Source organism: Scyliorhinus torazame, chromosome 8 (genome assembly GCF_047496885.1).
Source record: "Scyliorhinus torazame isolate Kashiwa2021f chromosome 8, sScyTor2.1, whole genome shotgun sequence".
NCBI lineage: Eukaryota > Metazoa > Chordata > Chondrichthyes > Carcharhiniformes > Scyliorhinidae > Scyliorhinus > Scyliorhinus torazame.
In genome coordinates, this window is record NC_092714.1 from 8,003,070 (window position 1) to 8,017,909 (window position 14,840).

Below are 14,840 nucleotides of genomic sequence, written 5' to 3' on the forward strand. Positions count from 1 at the left end.
ATCAAAGTCTCCAACCCCCGCGGGGTACTCTTTGATTACCGCCCCCCCCCCCCCCCCCCCCCCCCCCCCCCCCCCGAGTCTGGGCTCCATTGGAGCTTTAAAATCCATAGAATCATAGAATTCCGACAGTGCAGAGGGAGCCCATTTGGCCCATTGAATCTGCACCGACCCTCCAAAAGGTACCCTATCCTGCTTGGGCCCACACCCCTACACTATCCCCATTGCTCAACCCCGTTGAACCTCCCTTGGAAGCTAAGGAGCAATTTATCATGGCCAACCCACCTAACCTGCACATCTTTGGACTGTGGGAGGAAACCGGAGCACCCGGAGGAAACCCACGCAGACGCAGGGAGAACGTGCAAAGTCCACGGAACTGAACCCGGGTCCCTGGTGCTGTGAGGCAGCAGTGCCAATTGTGCCACCCCATGGTCATTGTTGCTGTCCCAGCAATGGCCACTGCTTACAACAGCACTATTGAGAGAAGGGAGTTGCCAGACTCACCTGGGAGCTCTTCGTGGTGAGACCTCCTCTCGAATGGGGTGGAAAGTCTGCCTCAGTCCAGCTGTTTAATGGCTCTGGGACAAGCCCCCACCATAAAGCTCAGCCTGATGCTGTCCGAATTCTAAATGTTCGAGCCAGGGGATACAACCTCTCACATATATTCTCGCATGTATAAAGGGCTGGTTTAGCCCAGTGGGCTAGACAGCTGGTTTGTGATGCAGAACAAGGCCAGCAACGCGGGTTCAATTAAAATGAAAATCGCTTATTGTCACAAGTAGGCTTAAAATGAAGTTACTGTGAAAAGCCCCTAGTCGCCACATTCAGGCGCCTGTTCGGGGAGGCTGTTACGGGAATTTGTTTTGTAATTCAGTTGTACCATGGCTGTTCTGTCTGGGGCTGTTTAGCACAGGGCTAAATCACTGGCTTTGAAAGCAGACCAAGGCAGGCCTCCTAATAGTTCTAGGGATGTAGAGGAAAGGATGGCGAAGATGATTCTGGATAAGAGCGAAAGTAACAGGGTAGTTATTATGGGAGACTTTAACTTTCCAAATATTGACTGGAAAAGATATAGTTCGAGTACAATAGATGGGTCGTTTTTTGTACAGTGTGTGCAGGAGGGTTTCCTGAAACAATATGTTGACAGGCCAACAAGAGGCGAGGCCACGTTGGATTTGGTTTTGGGTAATGAACCAGGCCAGGTGTTGGATTTGGAGGTAGGAGAGCACTTTGGGGACAGTGACCACAATTCGGTGACGTTTACGTTAATGATGGAAAGGGATAAGTATACACCGCAGGGCAAGAGTTATAGCTGGGGGTAGGGCAATTATGATGCCATTAGACGTGACTTGGGGGGGATAAGGTGGAGAAGTAGGCTGCAAGTGTTGGGCACACTGGAGAAGTGGGGCTTGTTCAAGGATCAGCTACTGCGTGTTCTTGATAAGTATGTACCGGTCAGACAGGGAGGAAGGCGTCGAGCGAGGGAACCGTGGTTTACCAAGGAAGTGGAATCTCTTGTTAAGAGGAAGAAGGAGGCCTATGTGAAGATGAGGTGTGAAGTTTCGGTTGGGGCGATGGATAGTTACAAGGTAGCGAGGAAGGATCTAAAGAGAGAGCTAAGACGAGCAAGGAGGGGACATAAGAAGTATTTGGCAGGAAGGATCAAGGAAAACCCAAAAGCTTTCTATAGGTATGTCAGGAATAAGCGAATGACGAGGGAAAGAGTAGGACCAGTCAAGGACAGGGATGGGAAATTGTGTGTGGAGTCTGAAGAGATAGGCGAGATACTAAATGAATATTTTTCGTCAGTATTCACTCAGGAAAAAGATAATGTTGTGGAGGAGAATGCTGAGCCCCAGGCTAATAGAATAGATGGCATTGAGGTACGTAGGGAAGAGGTGTTGGCAATTCTGGACAGGCTTAAAATAGATAAGTCCCCAGGACCTGATGGGATTTATCCTAGGATTCTCTGGGAGGCCAGGGAAGAGATTGCTGGACCTTTGGCTTTGATTTTTATGTCATCATTGGCTACAGGAATAGTGCCAGAGGACTGGAGGACAGCAAATGTGGTCCCTTTGTTCAAAAAGGGGAGCAGAGACAACCCCGGTAACTATAGACAGGTGAGCCTCACGTCTGTAGTGGGTAAAGTCTTGGAGGGGATTATAAGAGACAAGATTTATAATCATCTACATAGGAATAATATGATCAGGGATAGTCAGCATGGCTTTGTGAAGGGTAGGTCATGCCTCACAAACCTTATCGAGTTCTTTGAGAAGGTGACTGAACAGGTAGATGAGGGTAGAGCAGTTGATGTGGTGTATATGGATTTCAGCAAAGCGTTTGATAAGGTTCCCCACGGTAGGCTATTGCAGAAAATACGGAGGCTGGGGATTGAGGGTGATTTAGAGATGTGGATCAGAAATTGGCTAGCTGAAAGAAGACAGAGGGTGGTGGTTGATGGGAAATGTTCAGAATGGAGTACAGTCACAAGTGGAGTACCACAAGGATCTGTTCTGGGGTCGTTGCTGTTTGTCATTTTTATCAATGACCTAGAGGAAGGCGCAGAAGGGTGGGTGAGTAAATTTGCAGACGACACTAAAGTCGGTGGTGTTGTCGATAGTGTGGAAGGATGTAGCAGGTTACAGAGGTAAATAGATAAGCTGCAGAGCTGGGCTGAGAGGTGGCAAATGGAGTTTAATGTAGAGAAGTGTGAGGTGATGCACTTTGGAAGGAATAACAGGAATGCGGAATATTTGGCTAATGGTAAAGTTCTTGAAAGTGTGGATGAGCAGAGGGATCTAGGTGTCCATGTACATAGATCCCTGAAAGTTGCCACCCAGGTTGATAGGGTGGTGAAGAAGGCCTATGGAGTGTTGGCCTTTATTGGTAGAGGGATTGAGTTCCGGAGTCGGGAGGTCATGTTGCAGCTGTACAGAACTCTGGTACGGCCGCATTTGGAGTATTGCGTACAGTTCTGGTCACCGCATTATAGGAAGGACGTGGAGGCTTTGGAGCGGGTGCAGAGGAGATTTACCAGGATGTTGCCTGGTATGGAGGGAAAATCTTATGAGGAAAGGCTGATGGACTTGAGGTTGTTTTCGTTGGAGAGAAGAAGGTTAAGAGGAGACTTAATAGAGGCATACAAAATGATCAGGGGGTTGGATAGGGTGGACAGTGAGAGCCTTCTCCCGCGGATGGAAATGGCTGGCACGAGGGGACATAACTTTAAACTGAGGGGTAATAGATATAGGACAGAGGTCAGAGGTAGGTTCTTTACGCAAAGAGTAGTGAGGCCGTGGAATGCCCTACCTGCTACAGTAGTGAACTCGCCAACATTGAGGGCATTTAAAAGTTTATTGGATAAACATATGGATGATAATGGCATAGTGTAGGTTAGATGGCTTTTGTTTCGGTGCAACATCGTGGGCCGAAGGGCCTGTACTGCGCTGTATTGTTCTATGTTCTAGTGCAATTGACTCTGAGGGATGGGCAATAAATGCTGGCCCAGCTAGTTATGTCGACATCCAATGAACGAATAAAAAATCAGTGGTCTACTTTAACCTTTTGAAATCTATTATTTAATCTATTATTATTGAAACGCTTTTCCTGCATTATAGTTCAGAACTTGCTTTTGAAAACTATTCTCCATTTCCCACCATGGATTATTTTGCCAATTATCTTAGATCTGTGCCCCCTGATCATTGACCGTCCTGCCAGCAGAAGTAGGTTTTCCCAACCTACTGTATCAAATTGCCTCAGTATTGTCTTCTGTAACCTCTGGACGTAACTGAAGTATTTCATCCCTGGTATTAATCTGCTAAATCTCTGCTGTGTCCGTATCTATCTGATGCCGTGACATCTTTTTTGAAAGTATTGTGCCCAGATTTGGGTCACAGTGGTCTAACCAAAACCTTACCTCACAAAAACCATCTCAGTCGCACTCTTCAAAGCTCCAATTGCCCATCGTCCTGATCCTTTTGTGTGTGTGTGTGGCGGGGGGGGGGGGGGGGGGGGGACGCTCTTATTTCACTCCTGAACAGCCCAGTGTAGGAGCGTTTTCCAAGGTCTGAGTATTGAGCCAGCCTTAACGTGGGGTCCGTCCCTCATTGTTAGGCCGTAGCTTAATAAACAGAGCAGACACACAACCTGGTTAAGATGGCTTTATTAACCCAAGCATGGGCTCGTGTACATGAGAGATGGACCTGGATAATGCCAAAATCGATCTGCTGAAACTGATAAAAACACATCAATTATACAATTTCCAAAAATCAATAGCCCACCCCAGTTGGACTCCATCCAGTCCCTGACGTTGTCATGTTTAAACTATCCAAAAAAATTGCGATCAACCCATGATTGAGCCTCATCCTGTCACCTGTTGTTTACCAAATGCTTTATGTCAATTTTAAGTTGTTTTCCCCATCCTATCATCCTATTCACCCATTGTTCATTAGAGACAGGATATCAGAAGTGGGTTCCTCTTCACTTCATGGATCGTTCCAGAGGATATTGGGGGCCACGGATAAAACGTGTTTACCTCCACTATGTAATCTGCTCACCACACATCTCCTGTGTCTCAAAAACATGGGCAAGTTAGCTAGCCTAAATCCCATCATGCATTGTGGCCACTGGTTGTAGCCAGAGTTTACATGATTATCACTGCTATGCCCTAAAATACAGGTTTAATGGTTAATAATGCTTACTGAGGATACTTTCTGTGATTAATCTCAATCCTTAATAAACGAACTTATGTAAAACTACTCTAGTGGCATCCTAGCTATTCAGTTTTAAGAGGTCTGATCGCTGGACAGCCCTTTCACCCAGCTCTCATTTTCAGGTTACGCCTCTGTTCCGGTCTCGATGACCGAGGAAGTAACTCCTCTATCGACTCTGTCAAATGCTTTTATCGTTTTAAACCCTGACTCACCGCACTGAAAACAGCAGGCTCGAATATATACCGCGGTCCTGAGGGGGTGGGGGGGCTCAACTCCCCGACTCGCAGCAAGATGTTTGACAGCTGAACCCACTCGGCGGCTGGATTCCCAAATACAACGTGAGATTGTGCAGTACGCACATGAGAATGGAACCAGATTTTACTGAGCCCGATCATTTTGTACTCCTAAAACCCCACTTGGAACGATCTATTTTTGTTAGAATTTGCCTTTCGGACCCAGAGTATAAGCACTGATGTGGAAATGAAAACAGAACATGTTTGAAATGCTCGGCAAGGTCAGGCAGCACCTGTGGAGAGAGAAACATATCAACATTTCAGGTTGATGATCCTTCGTCAGATTTAGCCCGGCTTCTCTTCACAGATGCTGCCTGCCTTTGCAGTATTTTCTGTTTTTATTTCAGATTTGCAGCACCTGCGGATTTGGGTTTTGTGACGATGTGAGCCTGTTGCTGCCTGGCCTGTTTCTGTGCTTCAAGGCCGATATGGGACACTTCACCTTTTTTCTAAAATTACTGTTCCCCACCTTTTTTCTGTAGGTGCTGCATTTTCTGGAGATTACAGTGAATACTTTGGACTTCACGTTGACGAGGATTCCTTAGTCTATCTCATACTGTCAAACTATATGCTTCATACCTTCTACCCAGACTTCGTCACCATAGCAGAGGTAATTAATGAGTGATTACTGTTTTGGTATCTTTGTGATTTTGTTACTTGTTCGAGATTGAGGCATGTGGTGTTGATTTGAGACATTTCTTGTTTTAATGCCATGTTAGCTTTTTATTAGTAACTACTTCTGTGAACGTGCGATCTTCAAGAAGAAAAATGGGGAAGGAAACACATTTGTTTTTCCAGCAGCTACTCTTGGGTCAGACACAGAATCAGATAGATACAACTTAAAGCTCTCTCCGATGTTCCATCAAACACTCCCAGGACAGGTACAGCACGGGGTTAGATACAGAGTAAAGCTCCCTCTGCACTGTCCCCATCAAACACTCCCAGGACAGGTACAGCACGGGGTTAGATACAGAGTAAAGCTCCCTCTGCACTGTCCCCATCAAATACTCCCAGGACAAGTACAGCACGGGGTTAGATACAGAGTAAAGCTCCCTCTGCACTGTCCCCATCAAACACTCCCAGGACAGGTACAGCACGGGGTAAGATACAGAGTAAAGCTCCCTCTCCACTGTCCTCATCAAACACTCCCAGGACAGGTACAGCACGGGGTTAGATACAGAGTAAAGCTCCCTCTGCACTGTCCCCATCAAATACTCCCAGGACAGGTACAGCACGAGGTTAGATACAGAGTAAAGCTCCCTCTGCACTGTCCCCATCAAACACTCCCAGGACAGGTACAGCACGGGATAAGATACAGAGTAAAGCTCCCTCTCCACTGTCCTCATCAAACACTCCCAGGACAGGTACAGCACAAGGTTAGATACAGAGTAAAGCTCCCTCTACACTGTCCCCATCAAACATTCCCAGGACAGGTACAGCATGGGGTTAGATACAGAGTAAAGCTCCCTCTACACTGCCCCTATCAAACACTCCCAGGACAGGTACAGCACGGGGTTAGATACAGAGTAAAGCTCCCTCTACACTGTCCCCATCAAACACTCCCAGGACAGGAACAGCATGGGGTTAGATACAGGGTAAAGCTCCCTCCATACAGTCCCCATCAAACACTCCCAGGACAGGTACAGCACGGGATAAGATACAGAGTAAAGCTCCCTCTCCACTGTCCTCATCAAACACTCCCAGGACAGGTACAGCACAAGGTTAGATACAGAGTAAAGCTCCCTCTACACTGTCCCCATCAAACATTCCCAGGACAGGTACAGCATGGGGTTAGATACAGAGTAAAGCTGCCTCTACACTGCCCCTATCAAACACTCCCAGGACAGGAACAGCACGGGGTTAGATACAGGGTAAAGCTCCCTCCATACAGTCCCCATCAAACACTCCCAGGACATGTACAGCACGGGGCCAGATACAGAGTGAAGCTCCCTCTACACAGTCTCCATCAAACACTCCCAGGACAGGTACAGCATGGGGTGAGATACAGAGTAAAGCTCCCTCTACACTATCCCCATCAAACATTTCGAGGACAGTTACAGCACGGGGTTCGATACAGAGTAAAGCTCCTTCTACACTGTCCCCATCAAACACTCCCAGGACAGGTACAGCACAGGATTAGATACAGAGTAAAGCTCCTTCTACACTGTCCCCATCATACACTCCCAGGACAGGTACAGCACAGGGTTAGATACAGAGTAAAGCTCCCTCTACACTGTCCCCATCAAACACTCCCAGGACAGGTACAGCACGGGGTTAGATACAGAGTAAAGCTCCCTCTACACTGTCCCCATCAAACACTCCCAGGACAGGTACTGCACGGGGTTAGATACAGAGTAAAGCTCCCTCTACACTGTCCCCATCAAACACTCCCAGGACAGGTACAGCACGGTTAGATACAGAGTAAAGCTCCCTCTACACTGTCCCCATCAAACACTCCCAGGACAGGTACAGCACGGGGTTAGATACAGAGTAAAGCTCCCTCTACACTGTTCCCATCAAACACTCCCAGGACAGGTACAGCACGGGGTTAGATACAGAGTAAAGCTCCCTCTACACTGTTCCCATCAAACACTCCCAGGACAGGTACAGCACAGGTTGGGCACATGGTTAAATCGTCCTTTTCTGTACTCCATTCATGTATCTCAAAGTGCTCCCTGCTGCATCTGTTATTCATCTCCCACACCAGCGTCTCCGCGGTTTCTGAGAGCTTAATTGCCGCTTGAGTGGAAGACCTGAGTGAGGACGTGTCGACTTCCCTCACTCACGGGCAAGCGGCATACTACTTTCAGACTGGTCTGGATTTGAACCGATAACATTGAGGTGAAAGGCAATGCTGAGTCCAACCTGCCCTGTTGACCCTCATTTTTTAAATTCCAGACGTGGAAGCAAAATGTAGTTGTGATGTCCCTACTTTTATTGTATAGCTACTTCATTTCCATTTAGACACCCTACATGTTGTTCAGTGGTTTATTTATTCTCAGTGTGAATGAAGTACCTTTGCTTTCTCAGTGCATCTGGTAGCCGCGATATTTCTGTCTCCTGCTGCGAATCATGTGTGAATCTTGCCATGACAGCTCAGTTCTGTGCAAAGCTTCTCAACCCCCTCCTCCATTTCTCTGCCAATGAAGCAGTGAAACCGGCGTGGCGAAACTGGGGGAGCTGGAATTGTTCTCCTAGGAGCAGAAAGAATGGCAAAATTAGAAATTCTAAGTGAATCAGGAGAGACTGATCCATCCAGAGGACACCGATTTTAGAGAATTGGCCACTGAACTCGACGGAAGATGAGAATGTTTTTAATCCAGCGAGTGGTTGTGATTTGGAATGCCCGCTTGGAAGGGGTGGTGGAAGCCGATTTAATCGTCACTTTCAATGGGGACATTAGATAAATACCTGCAGGAGGAAATACTTTAGTTCTACGGGGGAAAGTGCAGAGGGACTTTGCCCAAGTACCAGCACAGGCATGGGGTGTCGAATGGCCTCCTTTAGTGTTCAGACATTCCGTGATGCTGTCCCCATTTCAAAGGTGGACGTTTTAAGTGCTGTAGACTCTGTCATGAAACTGCTGACTGCCAATCGGGTATCAGTGTCGACAAATGTACCAGTGCTCAGAATGAAGTCACGCCAACATTTTTATTTACCTAATTAATGCTTCAGTTTTGATTTTGAGTTGGATTCCACAGAGATAATGTTGTCTTGTCTGGTTATAAAATGCAATCGCTGTGGGACATTTGGGGAACCAAGTGTTCTGTGACAAAATTGAAAAGGTAATTAAGGAATATGTAGGTTCAACTGTACGGGTGAGGTGTCGAAGGCAGTTGTCTGGGAGGCTCTAAAGGCGGTGGTGAGGGGTGAGGTAATTTTGTTTAAGGCTAGGGTGGACAAAGAGGAGAGGTTGGAGCGTCAGAGGGTCAGAGATGAGATGTTGGAGTTAGAGAGGAGTTATGCAGAAGATGGGGACCCAGCGAAGCTGGAAAAGAGGAAGGAACTACAGGCGAGCTTCGACCGATTGTCTACCAGGAAGGCAGTGCGCCAATTGAGACGAGCAAGGGGTGCAGTTTATGAACATGGAGATAAGGCAGGTCAGCTCCGGAGGGAAGCAGCGGTGAGGGATAGGGCAGGGAAGTTGGTGGTGGCTCCGGATCTGTTTAACAAGGTTTTTGAGGAGTTTCATGAAAGGTTGTACAGGTCAGAGCCACCTGGGGGAGACCCTGCGATGCAGGAATTTCTGGATGGGTTGGAGTACCCGAGATTAGGGGAGGGGGACAGGGCTACATTAGAAAGAGCAATGGTTGAGCAGGAGATAAAGGATGCGATTGGGAGGATGCAGTCGGGGAAGGTGGCAGGGCCAGATGGGTTTCCGGTGGAATATTATAAAAAATTCAAGGATAAGCTGGCACCCCTGATGGTGGGGATGTTTGAGGAGGCGATAGGGAAGGGGGTGTTGCCACAAACCTTGGGGCAGGCATCGATCTCCCTGTTGCTAAAAAAGATAAGGTTCCGATGGAGTGTGGGTCGTATAGGCCCATATCACTTCTGAATGTGGACGCAAAAGTGTTGGCGAAGGTACTGGTGGGCAGGCTGGAGGAGTGCCTCCCGAAGGTGATAGGTGAGGATCAGACGGAGTTCGTGAGAGGGAGGCAGCTGTTTTCAAACATTAGAAGGGTATTGAACGTCGTTATGGCACCGGCAGAGGGGAAGGAAACAGAGGTGGTTGTGGCAATGGACGCTGAGAAACCGTTCGACTGGGTAGAATGGGGGTACTTGATGGCAGTTCTGGAGCGGTTTGGAATTGGACCAAGATTTGTGAATTGGGTAAAGCTACTATATAAGGAGCTGAGGGCGAGTGTCCGCACAAACATCAGCTCGAGATACTTTTCTCTCCACCGAGGGACGAGGCAGGGATGTCCTATGTCCCCCCTGCTGTTTGCACTCGCGATTGAGCCGTTGGCCATCGCAGTAAGAAGTTCGGGGGTATGGAAAGGAATAGTGCGGGGGGGGATAGAGCATAGGGTGTCCTTATATGCCGATGACTTGCTGTTGTACGTGTCGGATCCGAGTGTGTCGATAGGGGGAATATTGGAGCTGCTGCGAGTATTTGGGTCTTTCTCGGGGTACAAGCTGAATCTAGACATGAGTGAATATTTTGTGGTGTCTCGGCCGGAGGTGGGGGCAGGGGTGGGGGGGCTCCCATTCCGTAGGGCAGGGACTCACCTGGGGGTGCAGGTTGCCCAGGAGTGGGGGGCTCCGCAGGTACAACAATTCTAGTTTGGTGGGGAGAGTGAAAGCTGATCTGGCAAGGTGGGATGGTCTCCCTCTGTCACTGGCGTGTCGGGTACAGGCGGTTAAAATAAACGTGTTGCCGCGATTTCTGTTTATTTTTCAATGCCTGCCGATTTTCCTGCCAAAGGCTTTCTTCAGGGAGATTGAGGGAAGGATTACGTCGTTCATATGGGGAGGGAAGGTGGCCAGAGTGAGAAAGGTGCTACTACAGAGGGGAAGGCAGGCAGGGGGTTTGGGTCTTCCGAACCTGATGTATTACTACTAGGCGGTGAATGTGGAGAAGGTGTGGAGCTGGGTCAGAGGGGTTGATTCCCAGTGGGTCAGAATGGAGGAGAGTTTGTGCAGGGGGTCGGGATTGAAAGCACTAGCAACAGCGCCGCTCCCGATATCCCCGGGGAAGCACTCAGGGAGTCCGGTAATAATAGCTTCATTGAGAATTTGGAGTCGGTTTTGGCAACACTTCGGGTTGGGGGCAGGGTCAAGGGAAATGCCGATTCGGGGAAACCACAGATTTGAGTCAGGGAGGTAGGATGAAAATTTTCGGAAATGGGAGGAGAAGGGGATTAAGACGCAAAAACATTTGTTTCTATGGGGTCGGTTTGCAGGACTGAAGGAGCTGGAAGCGAAGTATGGGCTGGAGCGGAGGGAAGTGTTTAGGTACATGCAGGTTCGAGATTTTGCCAGGAAGGAGATACAGAGCTTCCCGGTGGAGCCGGCCTCCACATTGCTGGAGGAGGTGCTGACGACAGGGGGACTGGAGAAGGGGGTAGTGTCAGCGGTGTACGGAGCTATTTTGGAAGAGGACAAGGCGCCACTGGAAGGGATCAAAGCAAAGTGGGAGGAAGAGTTGGGAGAGGACATGGAGGAGGGGTTCTGATGTGAGGTGCTCTGGAGAGTGAATGCCTCCACCTTGTGCGCGAGGTTGGGGCTGATACAGCTGAAGGTGATATACAGAGCACACCTCACGAGGGCGAGGATGAGCCGATTCTTTGAAGGAGTGGAAGATGTGCGTGAGCTTTGCAGGGGGGCCCCGCGAATCACGTTCATATGTTTTGGTCCTGTCCAAAGCTAGAGGATGACTGGAAGGAGGTTTTTAGCGTAATTTCCAAGGTCGTGCACGTGAAACTGGACCCGGGCCCCCGGGAGGTCATATTCGGGGTGTCGGACCAGCCAGGGTTGGAAACGGGTGCGGAGGCAGATGTTGTAGCCTTCGCCTTGGTGATCGCCCGAAGGCGGATCCTGATGGGTTGGAGAGCAACCTCTCCACCCTGTGCCCTGGCCTGGCGGGGGGACCTGCTGGAATTCTTGACTCTTGAGAAGGTTAAGTTTGAACTGAGGGGAAGGATGGAGGGGTTCTACAATTCATGGGCGTTATTCATTATGCACGTTTGAGAACTGGATAACATCGTACATTAGTTGGGGGGGTGGGTGTGAGGGTTGGGGGGAGGGGGGCTGTGTGTATTGAGGGTGACTATGGGTGATTTCTGACACCTTTTTGTCATTTGTTTATGTAAACATGTGGCTAATGTTTGGGGTTTGGTGGGAGGATGGGATCGGTGTTATTGATATGGGGATTGGCATATTTGTTGCTGATTATTGTTGATTGGTGGGTGTAGATTTGGGAGAAAATGTGAAAAATGCAATCGCTTCTACATTTGGGTTGAATGATTTATCCAAATGTAATTTATCAATGCCCGCTCTCTGTGAACTCCTACATCCATCTTGTAATGCTGGAGGACACGTTCTGATTCTTTAGAGGCCGGCATTGCGTTCACCTACAATTCTCAGCAGATGGAAAAATTAAAACTTTGTGGATGCAGACAATCAGTTGCTGCACTCTATCTGATGTTGGACATGCATAAATCATAGATTAGCTCGATAGCTTCTCTGACATTGGGATGTCATTAAGTCTTGCTGTTTGACTGGCAAATTAAGGAAGTTGGAACTCATTTTTAGGCAGACAATGGCATTTAAGCTGTCCCGCTTCCTAAATGGATACCGAGAACAAATGTTTGAAGAGGAAATAAGATGAAAACACAGTAAAAAGGAGGGGATGTTAATTAAGAAAGTGTCAGAGAAATATTTAAAACTTTTCATTTGTGTAAAACTTCAGCCGATCCGTCAGCAATTCGGTTCTGAAGAGAAAACCGAATACGTGGAAGTTGTACTTCAGCGATACCCTCCTGCCGCAGTTATAGTCTCCTGCTGCGACAAAGCGTGATGGTCACGTCTTACCGCTGGTGAAACCCCTTCTCCTCCTCCCTCTTTTCCAGTGGTTGCTGGGCTGATTTGACAGAGGCCATTCAGCCCATCGCGCCACTGCCAGCTCTGTGAAAGAAAAATACAAATTGTCCCACTCCCCTGCTCTTTCCTATAGCCCTGAATATCTTTCCATTCCATGTCAATATCCAATTCCTTCTTGTAAGTCATGATTAATTCAGCTTCCTGGGCATTGTCTGGGAGTGCATTCCAGGTCCCAAGAATTGGTGTGTAAAACACACGATCCTCCTCATGTTGCCTCTTGCAACAAGCAATTTGGGCCCAGCAAAATCCCACGAATAACAGTGTAATAATGGCCAGACACGCTGTTTTTATGATATTGATTGAGGGTTAAATGTTATCCATGATAACAGTAATATTGGTATGAGATATTTGATGTTCTGAGCACATGTAAGGCCTTGGTTTAATGTCTCATTTGAAAGAACGCACTGCTAACAGTGTAGCACTCTCTCTCTGTGCTGCACTTGGCTTGTTGGCTGGTCCTGGTCATAATGCTTTGTTTCAGAGGCTTCACATCTCTTCCCTATCTTCCAAAAAATGTTGGTCAGGCATAATCAATAGTGAAATAAATGATGATAAAACTCATCCGTAGAGACAGAAACAGAGGGCGCGATTCTCCGGCCTCGTTGTGCTCTCGCTCAAGCGTAACGAGGCAGGTGAATAGCGGGAGAGGCCAAAACCTAAACCCCCTGCCCTGCGCCAAACAGTTCGCGATGCAACCGGCCCGTTCACGTAGGCAAAATCGGGATCTCATCCTAGTGTGGTGAGAAACCAATTATCACCACTCGAGCCCCATTTCCATAGAATCAGCGGGAGCCAACCGTCATCCAACGGCCTTCTGTCATTCAGTGGTCTCTCCAGCCAGCGCACACCCTGGCTCCGAATAGTACTCCTTTTGAAAAACGTGAACCTGGCGGAAGGGCTTCTGTGGGGAGCCGAGGAGGTGAGTAGCCATCTTTGCTCACAGTCAAAGAGACTGGGGGCTTGGGCTTGCGATGAGGGGGCGGGGCTGGGGGGGGGGGGAGAAGCTCGGCTGGGGTGGGGGACCTTCCGCAGGAGTGGGCCGCCTTGGCGGGCGGGGGGGGAGAGGGGGGTTGCAGGGGAGTTGCTGGGGCACCACCATGCAAACTCCTGGATCATGAGTAACTGTTCCGGGGGCAATCTGCCCGTCTGCCCACCGATCATGCATGTCCCCTACCGACTGCTGAGGACTCTGGCTGCACGGCTGAAGGCTATTGCTGGTAGGGAATTAGTAATCGTGGTGAAGTGAGCACTTCCCACATGCCAAGCGGAATCCGGTGGGTGGCGGGCCATGTAGCGTGTGAGAGTCCTCGCCTAGCATCCCAGTCACACTCTGATGCCTGGACGCTGTGCTTGAACTCTGCGGGAGGCAAAACTCCACATGCAACATCCAAACACGCAGGGGATAGGTCATAGCTCCGGGGACGTGTCCAGGGCCGCAGGGTTGGCGAGCATCAGGGGGCGGGGTGGTACCTGGAGAGATGGGCAAAGGGCCCGGGGGTCAGCCTGCACTGCGGAAGAATGTGACAGAGGCATCATAATGGGGCAAAAAGGAGTTTACTGTGCTGTACAATACCCCACTTCCGGTACCTCGGTGATCCTTCCTAGCTCGACCACTACGTCTAGGTGTTTCCTCAGGATGTATATCTGAGGTGGAGGCTGCAAGTTGTCTACCTCATCCCATGGCCTTCGATGCCCCTGGCGGGCGTCCACTGGGGGCTCTGGAGCCGGAGGGTCCCGGCTCACTTGCCGGTGGCGCGTGCACAGCCGTGCCGCTCTGCCCCGTGTGCTGGCTCCGAGACGCGGCCTCATCAGAAGGGTGGAACTCGAGGGAGCTGGTTACATTGTCGCCACTTCATGAGACGGGTCCGGGTTGGCATTCAATGCCGCCACCTCCCGATCGGGGCCCTGGGGTCCACCTTGGGACAGAGGGGCAGCTGGTTCAAGCCCCGGCTGCCCCTGCATCATGGCGGCTCCCCATAGTCCGCACCATGATGTCGACACCTTCAATGATGCTCCTCAATGACTGGGAGATGCTCTGCAGGACCTCGGCAATGCCCACCTGTGACTGGGACAACTCCCGCAGAACCCCATCAAGGTCAGCATGGTACTGGGTCACATCCCCCAGCAAGGCCGATATTCTGTCGAGACCCTCAGCCATGGCCGTCACCAACTGCGCAACACCTCGGACACCTTCACTAATTGTGCCGTGCACCAGGCTCTCCACTGCGGTCGT

At 49.4% G+C, this 14,840-nt stretch overlaps 1 protein-coding gene across 3 annotated transcripts in view; it reads left to right on the forward strand.

Moving 5' to 3' along the window:
* Positions 1-14,840, forward strand: part of LOC140427636 (1,4-alpha-glucan-branching enzyme-like) — an 885,145-nt gene that overhangs the window by 503,972 nt on the left and 366,333 nt on the right. For all 3 annotated transcript variants that reach the window (XM_072513058.1, XM_072513059.1, XM_072513060.1), the window contains exon 9: positions 5,485-5,612. In XM_072513058.1, coding sequence (XP_072369159.1) covers positions 5,485-5,612 — 128 coding nt within the window. The remainder of the gene's footprint in view (positions 1-5,484; positions 5,613-14,840) is intronic.